This window comes from Ambystoma mexicanum, chromosome 12 (genome assembly GCF_040938575.1).
Source record: "Ambystoma mexicanum isolate Mex_15411 chromosome 12, UKY_AmexF1_1, whole genome shotgun sequence".
Classification (NCBI taxonomy): Eukaryota; Metazoa; Chordata; class Amphibia; order Caudata; family Ambystomatidae; genus Ambystoma; species Ambystoma mexicanum.
This window is the reverse complement of record NC_090936.1, coordinates 114,418,930-114,439,184: the sequence shown is the minus strand read 5'-3', so window position 1 is coordinate 114,439,184 and position 20,255 is coordinate 114,418,930. Positions and strand designations below refer to the sequence as shown.

The following is a 20,255-nucleotide window of genomic DNA, read 5'->3' as shown; positions in this document are numbered from 1 at the left end:
TGAGTTAGCCCAACTGGTGGTATACAGCATCACCTTGTACTAGAGGTATCCTCCTAGTTAAAACTGCTTTGCTACAGGTCTTGGGTGGAGCTGATATGCGATTGATCTGATAATGTTTAGAGACCGAAAATAACTCCAAATTATTCAGTTTGGTTAATCAGGTTTTCTAATGCATCATTCAGTAGCTAATTACACGGATGACAACTGGAAGAAAGTTGAATGTGGTGGAGATGTCGATTAATCAAACAATAGGAAAGTAGGAAGGAAAAGGTGAAAAATACTAAAGAAAACTGAGGAATATAGACAGAAAAATCAGTGGATTCTAAAAATGGGGGAAAGAACAAAAACTTAGAAACGGGAACAAAAGTAGTGAGAGGAAAAAAGAAAAAGGGACGATATAAAGATGGAAAGAATAGGAGTAAATGAGGCCAAAGAAATAATTACTTTGCGTCTTCCTTCATTATTTCTTTTGTCATTACCCATTTTTTTTTTACTTTAGCTATAATGCAGATTGGTGTGACCTACACTGTAAATAAAGTTGATATTTTAGTTTAACATTGCTGCCCAATATTTGAACCTGCCAGTCGGCTTGCAGATACACAAAGTAAATTGATGTCCAAATATTGGTTCCATATAAAGTGCTATGGTCAGTAGCAAAAAGCCAATCCCTGTGATAATGCAGATTTGTATTGTTCAGATCAATAATGCCGACCAGTGTGGCCAATACACACACGCTGTAGTTTCTCAGGGTCTACAGTTGAACAAATTTAGCATGAGTCAATTACTCTTGAAAGAAATGTAAAACCAATATATGGTCTTTCTACAAACGTGGATACAAAAAGAAATTAAGTTAGCATCTAATCCTAGTAAAAAGTAACTATTAGTCTCAATGAGCCAATAAATGACTAGTACAGTAAATAAAATACAGAAAGTGAAATCTAAATAAGAGTTCTGTAAATGCTGCAATTATGCCAATGTATTAAAGAGTTGACCAGAGAACTGGCTACACAATCTATGGCACTCAAAGTAATGAATTTTACGAATACTGTAAAAGTGCAGTTTAAAAGATAGCTTTTTCATTTAAATGTTCAGCTCTAAATGTTAACAATTAGACTTCAGCTATGAATAAGTTAACATTTTAGATTGAATTGTAAACCTAGTAAAGACTGTATACCTGAAGTTAAAGAAGTGGAAAGTGCCACATATGAAAAAAGTAAATCCTTCCATTGACAAAGTAATATTGAAAAAGCACTTGCATCAGTCTCAAATGTCTTCACTAAAACAATTGTTAATGCAGACCTTCTCTGCCTCCCTCTTATTATATTGTAGAACTCCAAGGACGGAAGGTAAACAGGAGTAGATTTAATATATACGTCAAAATAAGTCATATGAAGTCAGTCCTGAGGCAAAAGAATTATTAGAACAAGCCGTCAACAATTATGGATTTAAATTCTGTAAACGCACAATTTGGAATTGGGCCTTTTGCCAAGTATGTGCATGTCTAAGTGAAAATAGCTAGTGTCACACATCTAAACACGTCCAATAGCATTTTGTAATTGAAAAGGAACTATAGTATATGCATTCAATATGACAAAGAACTCATGCACAGGTTTGTTACATTGACTAAAGACATTGACCAAAGGAAAAAAAAATATATCCACAATGTTATATTGTTAATATTGTAAGGTTATGAGAGGTGACTGCCATCTTCTTTTTTAAACCACTTGTAAGACTATGCTTTTAAAAAAATGTTTTAATTTCTGTAGTAATTGACAAACACTACAATTTCACAATGTATACCTTGAGAAAGCAGGTTTGTATGAAACGTGTCCATCCTATAGATTAGTAATCCTAATTAAAAGCTGCATCATCACACTGATTGCATTTCTTCACCAATGTTGTTACTAGCACCTTGCATGTAACCAACCTTAGACACTGCGTTTACTTACTATACCAGCTGTCAGACCAACAGGTTCCAACACTGGGGAGCAATATTAAATTATCAACTTTACGTTGTGGATCAAACTGATCAGGCTTTATCTAAAACCAATAAGCCAAGAAAGAACAAAACAAATAGGAGCAGAAAAGGAAAGCAAGATGGAAAGAAAAAAGATGTACTGAAAGACAACACCTTGAATGAAAGAACAAAACAGAAATAAGATAAAGGATTAAATAAATCAAGACAAGGGTGGATAAAGGAGGGAAACTGAGAAAAGGATAATGGGAAGCAATGAAAAGTAAAACAAACTAGCAAAACCATGAAAAGGTAAAATTGAGGGGGGAAAAAGGATAGAATGAATGCAGTGGCAAGGGGGGGGGGGTTAACATAAAATTGCAATATAGAATTAAGTAAATTTCAGAGTGTTTTTAGTCCTTTATACCATGCACTTTCCTACTGTAGTGGTCTTAAAGCGCCAAGATGACCGGAAAGGAGAGCAAATTGTGACCCCCCCCCTCTTTGGGGGCTGGGGGGGGGGGGAAGAGTCAGGGGTGTATATACACACACACACAAATAGCTCAGTTGAGTAGTCAGAAACCAGAAAAATGAATTTCTAATAACTTTTGACTCGTACAATGGATTTGGCTTTAATTTTGCAAACAATTGTTCTCACAGTCCCCAGGAGCTGGACAATTTGTACTAGAGCGTACAGCAATAACCATTGTACACAGTTGAACCAGCTACACAACTTGGGCACGAAGCATTGACCGGGGCACCTGGGTTAATTGCATCCAGTAGCGTGAACATTTCCCATAATGGGTTATTTTTCATATCTGAGGTTAACTTTGCACATTCAGGGTTATTTTAAGTGCATGTCGCATATAAGAACCACAAAACAATTGAAGTTTACAATGAGGTGTAGGGTAACCTATTGGGGCGACATGTCAAGGGGTTCATTATGGCCCTGGCCAGTGAGCACAAAGGCCATGCTCACGCCATGGCCACCTAGTGGGTCCAAAAGAACCAGGGGGTTTGGGGAGGGGGGAGGGGGGAATATGAGACATGTTCAGTTGACACAGCCGAAGGCTACGACTAGTGGCCCGTTAAAAAAAAAAAAAAGTAAAAACCTTGAAATTCACTGAAACTACCTTAGTTAAGTTGGGAAGATTTAACACAACAAAACCTTTGAAACTCAGCAGATGTGGGAAGTCATGATCTGCTTAACTCTGCACATTCCTGTTGCAAAGCCCAGGAGCACATACATATTAAAGGGGAGGGATTCACAATGACCCACAAAATGGCAACCTGGTTACGTTCCCGTTGGTGTCTCCCATAATAAGCTGTCATAACTTCCCACATCCGCTGAATTGCAAGGGTTTTGTTGCATTCAATCTGCACAACTTAACGGCACCTTAACTAAGGTTTCTTTCAGTTAAAGTGTATGTATATTATATATATATTTTAAAGGAAAAAAATCATATCCTTGTATGTGGAAGAAATGGAAAAAGTTTAGGGGGACAATGAAAGGGGGTGGGGGGTGACCAAGACCAAATTGCATTGACAGTTCAATGGGCAATATTGACTAAGGGATTCATTATTGTGATGCCTTGCATGCCCGAGTTGTGTGGGGTAAGCACATGTGGATTAAGAGCTATCCATATAGGAAAGCTTTAATGCCTGGAGGCAGAAAGATGGTGCAATGGGAAAGTAATATTACTATAAATTGCATGATGGACGTCAGAAGGTCTGGAGGTGTGATCAAGAGCACCAGAAAGTTGAGGGGGGGGGGGGCAACTAAACCAGCAGGTTATATTGAATGCACTCTGGTTTAAAGCTAGTAGAGGATCTGGTAGAGTCAAACCTGCTGAGAGAGCAGTTGGATCCAAGATTTGGTTTGTGGAATAGAGGGGTGGGGGTGGCACACTTAAGGATAAAGTAAGTTGCAACCGCCATGAGAAACCCAACCACTATGGTTTTTGCAGGGTAAAAAGATAGAGGTAATGGGGCATGTATAAAGAGTCTAGGTAAGAAAATTATCCTATTCAAGAGACTCCTACAAGCCTAGCCTGAAACCAAGTGAAATGTGTCTTTGATACTCCCTTTCATAGAACCAGTAGGAGATTGTATCTGAATTTGCACGAACCCCCTGCCCCACCACTTCCATTCATGGTGGAAGTTGTTTTAACAGAAGTAGGGATTTATTAAGACGGGTCGTGGTGATTACATGAAGTCATGTTGTGATGGCCTTGAGATGTGCTCGAGGGTGCCTACGAGTTGTGGGAGTTCCTAACCAGATACTCTTATAGGATTGTCCTTCATCTGGCTGATATCCAGGGGGGTATCTGAGAATATCCAGCCAAAGTGTTGGCGCAAAGAATATTGGCCTCCGGTGGAGAAGAGAGCACGAGTGTGAAATTAATAGGTAGGTAATGCATTTTAGTGGCCTATATGTAAAATGGATAGTGCTAGTGTGCGGTGATGGGCGTCTTGTCATGATATTGCTTGAATCTAAAAACAAACCAATGTGGCTGCAGGTTCACAATTGAAGTGCCAAAATTAGGAATGCTACAAAAACATCTACAGTGCGAATACCATTAATATAGCATGTGTAGGCAAAAATAGTGTGGTTGAAAACCAAATGGTGCAAAATGTTTACAAGAAGAAAAACTGTCCACATAAATCAGATGAACATCCGCCGATAAGACTGGAACAGATGGGACCAATAGGCTCACGCAAACGTGAATCATACGCATGACCAAGTACTGCTATCGTTACACTTCTGAGTTGAAAATGTTTCTTCTAATCAAGTCCGTTAATGATGCTTTGTAAAAGCATCCATGATCTCTCGTTATAGGAATTGCATGCACTGATCAGTGGAGTCTATTACTGATACCTTGCAGCACAAGCCAAAGCATCATGGGAAAAAGGTAACCCCACACCAGGCGCGAACTGGATGGCAAATATTTGGGGCAAGTTAAAATTATTTGTTTAGCAATTCTGTTTGCCAAGTGCCCCTAGTAATTTTGTGTTTTAAAATGAAAAAAAAATGACCGTTCCCTTTTAAAGCTGGCTACCTTTTGCTGGTGTACAGTCACCAGCACGACAACATGCCTAGTAACTTGCTTCCCGAAAACGCAATCTATACTTATTGAAACTGTGCAAAAGAGGATGGCTGCAAGGTTTTGAATCAATCAACCACTGGCACAGCTCCGGCCAAACCTCCAGACTTGTTTTTCAGCCTGCCAAGCCATTACAGAAGGGGAAGAGCCAGAGTGGGACAGGTATGCCCAGATGTGGATCCCAAGCCTGCTGGGGCTAGAGACGCAAGCTACTCCTCACCATTGATGCCGAAACATGTCTGGAAATGCTTGTGGTCTCGTGCAGAAGCGATGTGATCCAGCAGTTTGGGCTGAACTGCCACTTTAGGGGATGTGACAAAGCCGGATTGGCATATGTCATTTCCCCTTTCTGTAATGGCTTGCCAGGCTAAAGCACAATGGAGTGGAGGGTTGGAGAGCTGCACCAGAGGTTGGTATTAGTTCCAGCCATCACTTTGTTGTTCTATTGGAATGGTGAACTTTGCAAATACTACTTCACATAAAATTCCCAAACATGAATAAATATCATGATGCAGAGGGACCAAAATGTAGATCAGAAAAACTAAGCCAAAACTAGCAAAAAATAAATGGATGGGAGAATGAGAAAGCAGGGCGAGAAAAAGATCAGGAAATTGGAAATTAAACTGGTACGGTTACCCTAAGATACAAATAAAGGCAAGTCATCCCCTTACCTTAAAAGCAAAACATTTGTTTTTTTGCACTCACCCCTTCATGCGGATAGTTTGCCACACCGCATGAAGGGGTGAGTGCAAAAAAACGAATGTCGCTGCTATGGCCCAATGTTGGTAATGTCCACCCGCACAATACATGAGAAGGCGATGGCCTTAGTTTATACAGCAGGTGTGCTCAATCAATGACTTTCTCGCACGGTGAGGCAACAAATATTGGTATTGCGCACTGGCGCGAAATCTCGTTACAAAGTTTTTATATATACTGTTCTCTCAATGGGACATGTCTGACTCCCCCTGCCTTTGTCATTCACGCGCGCTAGTCTGAATTTAAATTTATAAAGGATTCCCGAGTATTTTACCTCCCTACATTTACACTCAAGGTCCATTAGACCTGAGCCATTCCAAGATGGCGGATTCTCCGTCATGTAGAACCATAGAGTTCTTTTTTAGCCAGATTGTAGTAGTGCATCACGTGACGCGTGAAGTAGCAGGTGGGGTAAGCACATGACATAGCCCATGAGCCAGTATAAAAAAGGAGAATACACATGTTGGGAACAACTACAAGCCTGAGGAAGCTCGCGAGTCGAGCAGAACGCGTGGCGTCTTTCCATCCGTTGGGGTGAGTGGTGTCTTGTGCCTGGTCTGACCAGGTATTGCCATGTATGCTTTTTATAACATTTTGCACAACTTTTGATTAAAGAATTTTTTTTTAAACTTTGTAAATGGTCGTGAGTGCTTGGGCAAGTTTGGTATTAAGTTGGAGGTGTTGTTTATCTGCCTACCTGTATCTTTTTGCTGACATTCTTCTGTATATTATATATATATATATATATATAACACCCCCCCACCCCTGCCATTTAAGACTATTCATTCCAATTATTTTTGCTCCACTAGGCCAAACATACAACAGAATCGGCGTTTTTTTTTTTTTATGTCATGATTTTTATTCAAAGGACAAATATTTGTTTTTCTCTTTCTGTGATTAGACTGGTCAGATGCAAATTCGGTGAACCAGAAGCCTTGCTGTTATACAGATCTCCGTAATATAAAAATAAGTTCAAAATGAAGTAGGTTTATATATAAAAGTTACAATATTGTTACTTCATTGGTTATACATTGTGCATAAAAGATACATTTATATAGTCATTGCATAGGAAATCGATGGTCCTCTTATTCCATTTTGTCTTTGTTGTCTCTCCAAACACAATAGTTCAGTGCAGTGGCCAGACACAGCCACGCCAGGTAAGGGAACATAAAATAAGCCGCTTTTCTGTTAATGGGATACCAGGAAACCGTAGTGGCAAATGCTGTTCCAGTAAGGAATACCAATTCAATGCAAGCCTGAAACAAATGGAAACAGACTTGTTAAAGAGAAAGTTAAAAGTATCAACTTCACAACAGGAAGCTAGAACTAAAAATAGATTTTCCACGATTAATAGTCAAAGCCAAACCCATCAAAGCAACCTTTTAAATCCATAATTCGTCAATTAAGCAGATTACTTGCTTGGCTTTTACACAGACATGACAAAAAAATATATATTAATATTCCCCTGCATCCCTAAAAATAAAAAAATAAAAAATAAAACTGCTGTAAGCATGGAAATAAACCTGCCCAAAGAGAATGCGTCAGAGACTTTCTTTCTCACAGGGCCTACCAGTGGAGGTGGGCCCATTTGAAACTTTTCAGGTGGTAGCGAGAATGGGGTCCAACGTAACTGAGCGGGAAGCAAAGATGGAGTCTGTTTAGGAAAGTATTAATAATTGAGCAACAGTGTTCTATTACATAAACGATTCCTGGGAGGACCTCCCTCTAATATTGGTGGAGGTGTTCACCAAATAAAAAAAAAAAAACTAAAACAATCATATTTCTCCCTCTATTGGCCCCCAAAATGGACAAGGATATCCCCCGAGCACCCACTTTGCAAGTGATGTCACCTGATGGTGAGAAAGTGACCGAAACTCGTGTCTTCTCCGACAGTCAGACAAGGGTTAATGGAAGCAGTCTCTGAAGCTGGCTGGTCTTCAGAATTGATCACATTTACCCTTGAAATGTACTCCATTACTGGTGGTCTCGACCCAGGTCTACTCCCTCCTTTAAAACTGGGTGATGAGGGCTACATCCAGGGTAGTGACCTAACAGTGACTAGATCAGTAATTACAAAAAAATATTGCCAGGAGACTACGATTATCAGCAATTCAAATAATAATGCATCATTTCTTGAACAGCTGCCAGCCTGGCCCCAGCAGAAGTCAAATATACTGGTAGCGCTGCATGGGTTCTTTTGCCCTCCTTATGTCAAATTCCCTGTCGCTCCGAGATCCCCCTCAGTGTTAGCAGTGCAAGGATCCGTCCTAAACCCTTGAAATAATGTTTTTTTTTTAAAACAAACCAAAACACACACAATGGCAGTGGAGTCCAACCATGGTTAAGGGTGAGCCATGCCCAGCAGCAGTTATTCCAATCTAGACTGCTCAGCGTGCACGATTGCCAAGGGGCTGCGGTGTGCCCAGCAAATAGATTACACGCGACTTGGGTGCAGGTGGGCCAAGTTCCCTTAGCGCTCTATCCTGGCATACTGCTGGCCAGCCTCATGTTTAAAAGAATCTGACATTGTGGATTTTTAGATGGGCAAGATTTGGTTTTATTCCAGGAAATCTAGTCAAATGAGCCTTTCGTTCTGGATGTATTTTCTTGTTCTTGTGTCCCTATCCAACCCTCTTCTCAGGAGAGGGCTATTGCAGGTGGGAAGCGGCCACTGGGAGGCAGTGTGTTTGAAAATAAAACTGGTAGAGTTTCCTCTTGGCCTTCTAATTATTAAGGTGCCACCCACTCTGGCAAAAAAATAAAATGTACCTGGATTCCCTTTTGTGCAATTATAATCTAGCAGAATAATAATAATGGATGGGTAGTTTATAAATGGGTATAACGGATGAGGCGGTCTTATGGGGTTGGAATAAAGATGGCCCACCTTCTGTGGCAGCATGAAAGTGATCATTTGGATTAATCATTCCTTGAATATTTACATGCAATGGGGCCAAGATCCCTGAAGGGGAGAACCCCCTCCGATACTCCAGCAAATGTAACCTGTAGTAAGCGTTCTATATCCTCACTTAATAGTTTACAGTTGGGGACATGTAACCCAATCTCTTGTTTTTATTTGAGTATCGGTATAAAGACTTGTGGGCAAGCTGAGATGAATGTAGGGACTATGACCAACAGACTAGATTCAAAATTGTCATATGGAGCAAAATTGCCCATGATTTACACCTAGGAAACGGGATGACGTAAACTTTTATAACAAGAGTGTGCCCCCCGCCCCCATCTACTGAGAACGAACATGGTTAAAATAACCAGTTCTATAGAATTTCTTTCATCCAGAGGGGTCTTCAACCATGTTTTAGCTCTAGCTCACTGCACCCATTTGATGTATCATTTATAACGTGCCTGTACACAAGCGTTTCTAGGCGTGAAAAGACAAGGGAGGGAAGACAGCAGACGGACAAGACAAATTATCTTACTAGGCCTTGTGTCAATCAGATAGTGCAAGTGCGACAATGCGAAGTGCAGGGGGAAGGAAGTGGGGGGGGTGCCAGGGAGAGGGAGGGAGAAGTGCAATCAGGACAGCATTGCTCTTAGTAAGTGCCGCACGGCTCTGGGTAAGTGCAAGGAGGTAGGGGATTCTAGAAGTTACATCCCCTAAGTGCGTGGTAGGCCCGGAGGTAGTGTGAGGGAGACTGATCATGGAAGAGCCTAGTACCCATTGAGACACTGAGGATGCCAAGCATCCAGTCAGCGCTGCAGACAGGAAAGGTCTGCAGGGGAGCGAGAGAAAGTAGAAAAGGAAGGTCTTGAACCGTTTCCAGAACTTCAGGTGGTCTGAAGTTTGAAAGGGGCAGAGAGGCCATTAGAGAGGGAGGCACTTGCATAGGAGAGGGATCTTCCCCCAATTTCTGCCTGGAGAAGCGTCTGATTCTCAGGGAGTTGGAGGTAGCTGAGTGAAGGGTTTGAGAAGGAAGGCGTTTTGGAATTCTGCATCAGTTGTAGTGCAGGCACGGTCCCTAGAAAGCATTGTGGATGATGCAGAGGGTCTTGCACTTGGTCCTTGCAGCCAGTGGAGCGATTTCAGGGCTTGAGAGATATGGTTCCTGGGTTTGAGGCCAATGATAAGACTTGCAGTCCTGTTCTGTATTAGTTGCAGAGAGCAGGGGAGAAAAATGCATGTGCATATTAGTCTGGTCCCACCCACAAGGGTAGTCCAGCACTGAAATGCTAGGCATTTCTCTGAACAAAGAGTACCATCAGTGTTAGGCAGAAACCTGTGCAGTTCCCTCTGGGACCACTGCAAAAGATTTAGGACTACAGGTGTTTGGCAGTAAACCCACTTGGTAGCAGTCTGTACCACACAGATTCACTTGGTAGCTGTGGCTGAGCAGTCAGACTTCCCTCAAGAAGAGTTAGGCAGTATACAGAGTATTCACAATAGGTCAAGAGCACACAATAGAACAAGTAAACACTGACCGGGGCTTGGTGTAAAAGAGAGATCATTATTTATTTAAAACCACATCTAGAAAAACACACAGGCACTAATAATAAGCAATTCAGAAACTTGGTCACTAAAAGATATACACTCCCTTAAAAGAATATTAGACAAGTCTTAAGTAAAGCACCACTTATTTTCAGACAGCGGTGAGCGCTTAACCTAGATGGCACTCTAATAGTTCGTTTTAAAAAGGGAGAGAAAAGCAGAGAACAAATTGAAACACATCCCAACACCTTTTCAAGAACACAACAAAGTAAGACCGTGAAGTTAGAGTTCAAGAGGCCGGATCCACCTTCGGAGGATACAAACGAAATGTGTCCAAGGTCACACGGTTGCAGTGCACGCACAAAGGTCTTGTAAAGGTTCAAAAATGAGTTGGACCACAGAAAGCCACCAGTTAGAGGGTCAAGGCGGCCAGCCCAGTCCAGAAGGTTAAGGAGTTATTATTACCTTGTAGCAATCTTTAGAAAGGGAGGCCTGGCGGACACGGTACCTTAAAGTGGTGAGAGCGCTCCAGCGGGGGCAGTTGTTCCTGGCAGCGGGTGCAAGTCGGTGCTTCGTCCGGGGGAAGAGAGGATCTCGTCGTGGAGGAAGACAGGAGTCCGTTGCACTGCCAGGGAAGAAACCAGCCGCAGAGTTTCTCAGGTACAAGGAGCGGTCCGGCGATTCGCGGTTCAGTGGCGAGTGGCTATCCGGCTGCCGGGATGCTTGGCACGGGCAGCTCGACCACAAACCGGGCTGGGGTGCGAAGAAAGAAAGGAAAACTGGTTGTGCCCACCAGTCAGGGGAAGAAGCCTCTCCAGCTGGGAGATCTTCTGTCGTCGGGAAGTGGCGAGTCGGTTCTGCAGGGCTCCACCGGTGGTGTCGTCATGGTAGGTCACCTCAGCTTCTCCCTCGTCGGATTCTCAGGTCCTGTGGCGACTTCTGAAGTTCCAGTCCCCAAAGCCCTGCTTTTATGCAGCATACCCCCATTCACTCAGCCTAGCTGTCAATCAAACATGCTAAGTGGTGAGCCGGCCGGCTCACCACTTGGGCCAATCACACAAGAGTGCGACCTGAGTTACCTAGGTAACTCTGTCTAGGGTGCCTAAACCTCCTCCCACACCCCCTGTGGTACCCAGACAGAGTGGCACCACTTATGGAGGCTTCTGTGGAGAAGCCCGCCAAAAAGTGGAACAAAGGGCTCGACTTGGGTTGGAGTCACAGAAGAGAACACAAACGCCATTTTAGAATCGAGTCTTGGCAAAAAATACCAACCGGAGAATTAATATTAATCAAATAAACCGGCGGTATGTTCGAGGCTATGAGAATTAAATAATTAAATTTGGTAGCCTCGAACAATGGGAAAATCCCATAGGAAAATATTCGCGGTCGAATATAAAAAGTAGTTTCCAGTGCCATCAGCCAAAACTTGATCAGGGCGGATGGAGACGTGCCCCCTCGACTAACAGACCCCGGGCAATCGAATTGCCCCGACCAGTACGGTTTGTACTGGTTTCTGTTAATAATTTGGGACTAGTAAAGGTAATGGTGACTTTACATGCCCTGGGAGACAGTAGTCAGTCCCAGGGTATGGAGTCTATGGTGGGGTGTCACTATGGCACCCCTGTGCTACTGCACGGAGGGTGCTGTGTAACACACATAGTAAAAACACATGAGGCCCTATGGAGTAAAAGACCCCATAGCCCATAAAACACATAAGCAGTCAAAGGAACACCATAAATCATGTCCAAGAGTGGGAGAAAAAGAGTCTCACTCTTGGCAGGAGGAAAAAACAAACTCCAGAAATCCAGCAAAGCTGCTGGGGGACTCACTAGGTTAGGAAATTCAGCCTAAAGAGAGAATTCTCCCCAACAATCAGCAACCCCAGGGAAGTGTTTCGGCCTTGTTGGGCCTCCTGAGTGAGGTGAAGCTCAGTCTCTCTAGCACAGTGCGCAAGGAGTCCACGTCTGGATTATCCTTGGTTGTTATTTAGGGTACAACCCCAAGTTTTACAAAATGTACAGGCGTGCACAAATTAAGTGCTTTTTTTTGTTAGTGCCCAGGCTCTCGTGGAAACCCAGTTGAGGAAAACCATCTCTGGTTCCGTAAGCACCTAAAGACCTTCCTCTTTGCTTCTTCCTTCGCCCCCCCCCCCCTTCCCTGCTGATCTTTTCTCTTGGCATTGTGCACCTGGACACCCTCTGTCCTCCGGGCCCAGGTTTCTGCTCACTCTGCCACTCTACCGCACTGCCTCCGGGCTACCACTTGCACTGGGGTCTGTCTCTGTACCCATACAGCCCCCCCCTTTTTCCCTCCTGCACTTATCAGACCTACCCTATGTGCTGCCTTAAACTCAGCACTTGCTGGCTGCACTACCACTTTTGTTGATTCTATTTTTTATTCTGTTTCTTCTCTGCCCTTTCCATTACTCCCCCCTTCCATGCACCTTTCCCCTCCCCCATGCACTTGCGTGTTCTCAAGTTCACTGGGCTTAGTAAGATCGTCATTTTGCTCTCCCTTGCCTCGTCGCGCTCTGAAACACCTGTGTACGAGTGTGATAGAAATAAAATATGTGTACGAGTGTGATAGAAATAAAATATATCAGTTTGGTCCTTGCTGAAGTGTTATTATCTACCTATACTTTGAGTCTACATAGAACTGCTCTCCCAAAAATGTGAAATCAAGCAAGGAAACATGACTATATGCCAAAGATGACATTGAGCTCTTTTTAAATATTAGGTTTATGACTGCCAATTTCTAAGATTAAGATAAATCCCCTATGGCTAATCTGGAATTTAAAGCAAATTCTCAGTAATGGTACTCCAAATTGTTTCAAACAGATCAGGTTGGATCCCATCAGGAACTGGGCTTCGAGTCAGAGCGCGTTTGAGTTGAATTAATATTTCAATGTTCAAAACCTCAGGTGGCCATTCTAACATCCATATTACCATAAGATCCCAGGTTATTAGAAAAGGGCACTGGTGCATAACCAAGTAAAGTGGATGACCCAATCAATGTTCTGGACATTTGTTTAGACCTGGGTTGGAGTCTTTTTATAGCTGGGACAACAATTCACTAAAAAAGCCTAGAATGTGACTTTACTGCAAAGGCGAGTTTTTTAATTTTTTTTTAAACACTTTAAATTTGCAATAAACATTAACAACTTTACATAAGTAATGTTTCACATGAATTCAACGCAACCAATGTACCGAATATCTTAATCATCATATATCATCTAGTCCACCAAATCAACTCTATCCAGTGAAACAAACTTAGACAGGTATACATAAAACACGAAAGACAACACAAGTGGGAAGAACGAGAAGGAAAAAAAAAAACAAACACACCTCCACCATATTCGATCTCCTCCCATAGATTCCTCATCCATTAGAACAACCCAAATATCATATCAATCATAAAGAACCATAAATGGCCCCACAACTTATTGTAGTCTCCTAGTTTATCTTTATTTTCAAACAAAATCTTATACTGTGATAAAACTTGTAACTCAGTTAACCACTCGTCAACATCCGGCTTTTTTCTTTTTTTCCAGATTCTGAGAATTAACTTAATCGCTACCATTATAGCTCTGTCTATTCAGCAAGTATGTTTCCGAGCACGCACGCATCTTTCTTTATGCGAGAGCAAAATTATGTTTGCTGCGACCTTTGCAAGGTTACTCCAAAAATTAAATCAATCCTATCCAGGACATCTCTCCACAACAATTGCACTCTTGGACAGAGTGCAGATCATGCTGTAGTGATCTCACTCCTATACCATCAATAGGAGTGAGATCACTAATATATATGTCATCATTTTTGCTTTGCACAGCGACAATTGTCATACCAGCATAGTTGGAGTCTTAATAATGAAAATGGGGGCTTTATATCAAAGCAAACATGAATGAGCTAGTTTAAAGTCACCCATTGTCAGTTAGAAAAATGGATACCTCTCATATGTGACCGCAAACGTATTTTGATGGCCGTGGGCCAACCGTCCCATGCACGATATGACAGAATATAGGTTTCCGAGTTCGCAAATGAACGGCCATTTTGATGTAACAAGAATCGCCATTTTGTTTTCCAACCATTGCTCATTGCTTTCTGTTCTTATTGCTTCCCAGTACATTTTCTGCTTACACTGCTCGACTGTAAAACATTGTTGTCTACATGTGAAAGGACAAGTCCGCAGGGCCGCGAGGATAACAAGAGTTCGTTGAAACACAACGTAGGCAGCGCCAGGAAGAATGCCCGGCTCCCTCCCGAATGTAGCCTTGAAGCAGAGCTGCAGGGCATTTAATCATTTTGCAGCTGCCAGCCAGTCTCGTTATATGGTAGAATAAAGCAGCTAAATGCTTGAATTATGCTCTTCTTACGGCCCCCCCTTTGCCGAGCCCTGTTAGAGCGTGTCGGCTCCCAAAACACGAATAGCACCTCATAGATAGCAAGGTCTGGAATGCAACTCTTCCCCCGTATGTAACTCGCTTCCAAGAACAGAAGCGCTGTGTTCTGTTCAACAACTGAAAGATGCCTCCGCACTCACAAATTGCGAATTGTTACTAGAATAGATATTTGAAGGTGTCATAGTTGTCGAAAGTGTCCATCATCACACCAAGTTCAAAGAAACCCAATAAAGGGGGGTGTTAAACATGTCATAGCTGATTGTTTGATATGCATTTTGTATATATGTAACTGATGTACGTAATTCAATCTCTTGCGTCCCTCGAGGTCTAGAGATACACGTTGCGGGGCGTGAGACCGAGTTGGCCAACTGAGACTTTTGCTTTGCAATAAACCCTAGCTTTGGGAAAACAACCTTGTGCCTGGCCTATCTATCGTGTGTGGTGACTCGCCTTGTTTCCATAGACGTAAGGGACCCCTAGGGGCCCCTTTCACCATGTGTTACTAACATCACCCATCATATAATGTACTATGCGAATGAACGCAAAGATCAAAACTGTTGATCAATTGTCTCTTAATTATTTTGTTTCATGTTTTTGAGATTTGAAATGTGACCAAATGGTCCGTTTTATGACCAAGTAGATCATAATAAATGAGATTTTTTTTGTTAAAATTGAGCCTTCCATCTCTTTATATTTGTTAAAAGAAAGATGGTTTGTTTGTAAACATACATGGTTTGAGACCTAGTTCTGTTACCTCCGGTGTGGATATCGAAAGATAGCTTGTTGTTATCCCCTTTGTACCATTTGTACTTAGTCCTCCTTCAACAAGCCCCTGTTTAAAAAAAAAAGGGGGACCCACGTTGTAGCAGTGCGCTTACTGACTTTTTCACTGTTTCCCAAAAGGCCCTACAGTTTTTGTTCTGGGAGCACAGAACCGGATGGTGCCATTTATCTCCATCATGCACTCTAAGCCACTTTTGATATGCTGATAAAGTGTTCTTAACTTTAGTTATATAATCCCTAGTTTTTAAGCACCTGTGCATCAAAATGCAAAGATTGCATCTTAGCTGCTTTTTCCTGGTGCTAATGTCCCCGTCATAGGGACACAGATGTACTTTCCATTTCACCCTCTACCATGTCGGTAGCTATCATGGCGATTTTTGGTTCTATGAGCTGGGTAATCTTATTAATATACATTTCAGATTGCTCTATGTGTTCCAATTAAGTCTAATCGGACCTCTTGTTTCCGACAGCCCACAGAATCAAGTTTGGGGACCAACTCTTCCAAAGTCGTGAAAGTGGGGGGGGGGTGCTGTTGCGCACGATCCAAGATGGCTGTCTGAGCCTTGAGCTCCAGCAGCCCGTCAGTTTCACATGGCGTGAACACCATCCTTTAGAGCACAAATCGCTGTAAACAAGCTACAGACATTTGAAGCCTCAGACTACCTGCTGCTCCAATTTGGGGTGTGAAGGACCCACTTTGTGGCAACCTGCACCCTTGGATGTTGCTGCCCGCTCCTGTGTTAAACAGATGGCCCCATAAACCACCAAACCCTGAGGACACCAAGCAGACAGTTTGATAAGAGGCCGCCTGCCGTGACTGCTCGCAGTGCCCGAGCCGTGCCTGGCTCCTGCCCCTTATGTCTGGTGCACATCCTGGCTCCGGCGGAGAGCCGTGCTAGCGCCAGAACGCTCCACTGAGGCTGCGACATCAGAATACCTGGCACCAAGCTGGTGGTGAGAGAACCACACACCCAGGACCATTGCACTGCCCACCCCACTCCAGTTTGAGGGATCTGATCTGCCCCATTCTCCCTGCTACAACAAGGCTGCTGCTTCCACAGGGCTTGCAGCTGTGCTACGACGGCCCCAGGCATGTTGAGGGCGATGCTGGGCCTACTTGGCAGCTGACACTGGGGAATCCCGAGGCCCGACTGTTCAGCCTACACCACACGCAGCACCCGAATGCGGATGCCCTGCAGGGCCTGGCCTCTGTCCCTGGGACTGGCGTGCCCCTCCATCTCGGGTGGTGATCTGTGTTGGTGTCAGGGCGTGCCACTGAGGAAGCGATACAGGAACACTTGCCATAGGACTGGCTGTGATGGCAGTGGGGGATTTGGGCTACCCCTCCATCTTTGCTGCTGGCGAGATCAATGCTCCTGACGGTACTGCGTCGGGTGTGAGGTGGGCGCTGCTAGGCGTAAAGCCTACCCAACAATGGACGGGGCTGGAGAGTGGCACTGAGCAGCTGTGTCCTTGAGGTTGGGCAAAACACCTGCATTTCGGATATACGACCCCCTCCACATACATCACTGGCCATCTCCTCCTGGCAATGAGACCTACATAGGGCTTGTGCACCAGATCCGCTCCATGCTATGAGACCCAGACTAAGCTGCATATCCACCGTAGCTATTGCTTGGAGACGCACCATGCTGAGCCACACAGCCAACATTGTGCTGCCATGACTAAGGGGACGGGCAAGAAACAAAGCTCAACCAACAGGTTTGCCAAGGTGGCGCCAACGACCCCCAAAACCCACGGTGAGGCAGACTGCCCCCCCCCCCCCCCACGGCACCCATAACACCTAGTGAGCCCACAGAACTTCAGAAGATTATGGAATACATGCATGAAGGATTCCTGACACTGCACACCAAAGTTGATATGAGTGGCATGATCAGCTCTATCAAGGCCCGCATGGAAAAGACTGATTCTCGTGTCACAGAAGTTGAAGCTATAGTGGGCTTGGCTGAAGACAACATAATGGCACTCAGATCCGCGGTCACCTTGCTGTCTAGACCAGTACAGGCTGTGACCAAGAAGAACGAGGATTCCTGAACACGGCACAACACCTTGCACATAATCGGTGTCCCGTGTAAGAAAAGACTGAGGGGCTCATGGAGGAATTTGTGGAACACTCTCCTGTCCCTACTGGATGGTCCCAGGCTGTCACTGCAGTTTTTTGATCAAACATAACTAGGTGAGCAAGGAGGGGGAGGAAGGAACGGCCTCTGGACCTCGTGGGTGCCTCTGCGGTCCAACTACCCCCGCCCCATGTTTCTCTTTGGATAGGCCCAGGGATCCATGGAGGAGTCCTGAACCCAAAGTCGGGTCTAGTCGGCAGCCAGTGTGCACAGTGGTGCTGGTGAGGTGCAGACTCTGGAGAGGAAAGGAGGAGGCGGGTCTACCCCCAGGCCCCTGCCAAGCAAGACTAGGAGAGGCACAGGGGGTGCCTATGAGAGGTGGTGGGAGTACCCAGTGGCACTTCCGGGGTCAGCACTGGGCTGGAACGCAGAGGCACACAGGAGGTTACAGAGACACCCTCCCCAGAGGATACCTGAAGTATACGGCACTGCAGTGTGGGAGTGAGGAGGTGAAGCAGGCGCTTGACCCCTGCACGTAGAGAATAAAGAGACTGCACCTGATCGGGGGCTCAGTATAGGCAGAGGACGCTAGCACGGAATGCCCCTTCAGGGGGGGGGGGAGGGGTCATGATACAGGGGTGAAGGAGAATGGAATAAAGAGGCAGGAACCCGAGGAGGGAGTTGGGGGAAGAGGGCGGGGGGGGCATCTAGTGGGAAGGAGTTGAAGTTAATTTAGTGGTTGACTAGGTTGGTTAGGGAGGTGGGGGATTTGACCATCCAGGGGCGAAGTGACATGGTCAGATGGTCGAACACCTCAGGGGTGGTTAAGGGGTGCTCTTAGCCCTCCATGGCTGGGGGGTGGGGGGGTTGTTGGGTATCTTTGTCGTGTCTTTCCAATGTGTCATACCCAAGGGGGTGGGGGGGGCAGAGGGCTATTGGTGGTTGACACTAAGTTGATGAGAAAGTGGGGACACCAACGTTAGAGGCCTCAACTCTCGATAATAAAAGGTTGCTTGTGATCAGGGTATTTAAGAATTTGCATTTGGACATATTGCTAATACAGGTAACCCATTTCGCTAGGGGTGAGGAAAAACTGAAGATGGGGCGGAGGATCCTGGGAGTATTTTACCATTCGGGGCCCAGGAAGAAGTGTGGGGTGGCAGTTCTGGTGGGGGAGGCTTGTAAGTTTGAGATTCAGGCTAAAGGAGTGTGACAAAGAGGGTAGATTTCACTCTCTCTCAAGGGTCTGGTTCAGGGGGCTAAACTCATTGTGGCGTGAATCTACTGCCCCCATTACGAGCCAAGGAGCATTTTTGGAGGGGGTTAGTGGAAGAATCCAGCAGTTCATGGAGGGGGGGGGGGTTCTAGTGATCGGGGGTGATTTTAACATGGTCCTGGATCCCCGAGTAGATAGGCTACGGATGAAAGCAGAAGGAGGGGGGCAGATGGTGAGAGGGGGAGGAAGGGAGGTTGAGTCAGCCAACTTCAGGGACATCAATGCAAGCCTATGGATGGTAGATGTTTGGTTGGGGGCTCTCGGGGGAGGACCCCTTTCCAGGTACCGTTCACAAACTACTCTGCAGTGCATGCCTCATTCTCCAGGATAGACCTAATCCTGGATGATCAGACCTGTTTTGCCGGGTGGGGTGGATTGATGGAGATTAGGGCGGCCCCCTTGGTTGGACCACAATATGGTGACGGCAGTGGTGGGAGTGACGGAACCTGTCGGAAAAGGGAGATGGTGCTGCAACAACTTCCTACTCAAGGAAAAGACAGTGGGGGTGTCTTTGATAAAATTAAGGAATATTTTCAATTCAACTATATGGGGGAGGTAGGCATTGGTATCCTGTGGGACAAGGCAACGGTAAGAGGGGAACTGATTGGGTGGGGTCTAGGGTGAAGGAGAGGAACAGACAGGAGGAAACCCTGCAGAGGAGGATCGAGGAATTACAGCCAATAGGGGGTTGGGGTGGTGGAAGGGCAATAGGCGCAGAAAGACTAAAAGATTGGAGGGTATGTAGGTCATAGCTTAAAGCCCTTCTAGCACATAAAATGGCCAAGCCCTTGAAGCACCTGAAATGACGCTACTAGGAAAAATTTGAAAAGGTGGATAAGCAGATGGCATGGAGGCTGAGAGTTCAGGCGGGCTCGAGGGTGGTTAACGTGTAGGAAAGGGATAAAGCCCTTCTTAAGAGAAATAAGGAAACCGTGGAGGAATTTGGTGACTATTATGCCACACTATATTCCTCAGCGGCAGGAGGGAATGACAGAGTAAGGAATATCTGGGGGGGTTGGAATTCCTGAGGCTTATGGGAGCAGATGTGGAGGCATTGGATGCCCAGATTACGGTAGAGGTGGTGATAACTACTATTAAGGAAATGAAAAGCGGAAAGTCACCGGGGGAAAATGGGCTTACAGTCCATTTTCTATAAGATGTTCTGCTCACTTGTGGCTACTGTGAGGCTGCGAGTATTTAACGAGGTGTTAGAGAGTGGCCTATTACCCCCAACAGTGCTCAAGGCCCTCAAATCAGTTGTCCCTAAGGAGGGAAAGGACCAGATGAAATGCGCATCTTATAGGCCAATATCACTGCTCAATGTAGATGTGAAGGTGTTGGCGTTGACAAATAGGTTGAACAAGAGCCTCCCAGAGCTCATCCATGTGGACCAAGTGGTGTTTTACCAGCGAAAGGGATGGGGCCGATAATGTTAGGAAGACACTGAACATCATTGACCATGCA

At 44.8% G+C, this 20,255-nt stretch overlaps 1 protein-coding gene across 1 annotated transcript in view; it reads right to left on the bottom strand.

Annotated features, from left to right (window-relative positions):
• Nucleotides 1-6,647: 6,647 nt before the first annotated feature.
• Nucleotides 6,648-20,255, bottom strand: part of TSPO (translocator protein) — a 108,264-nt gene continuing 94,656 nt past the window's right edge. Inside the window, exon 4 of the mRNA XM_069628125.1 lies at nt 6,648-7,070. Coding sequence (XP_069484226.1) covers nt 6,900-7,070 — 171 coding nt within the window. The 3' untranslated portion in view covers nt 6,648-6,899. The remainder of the gene's footprint in view (nt 7,071-20,255) is intronic.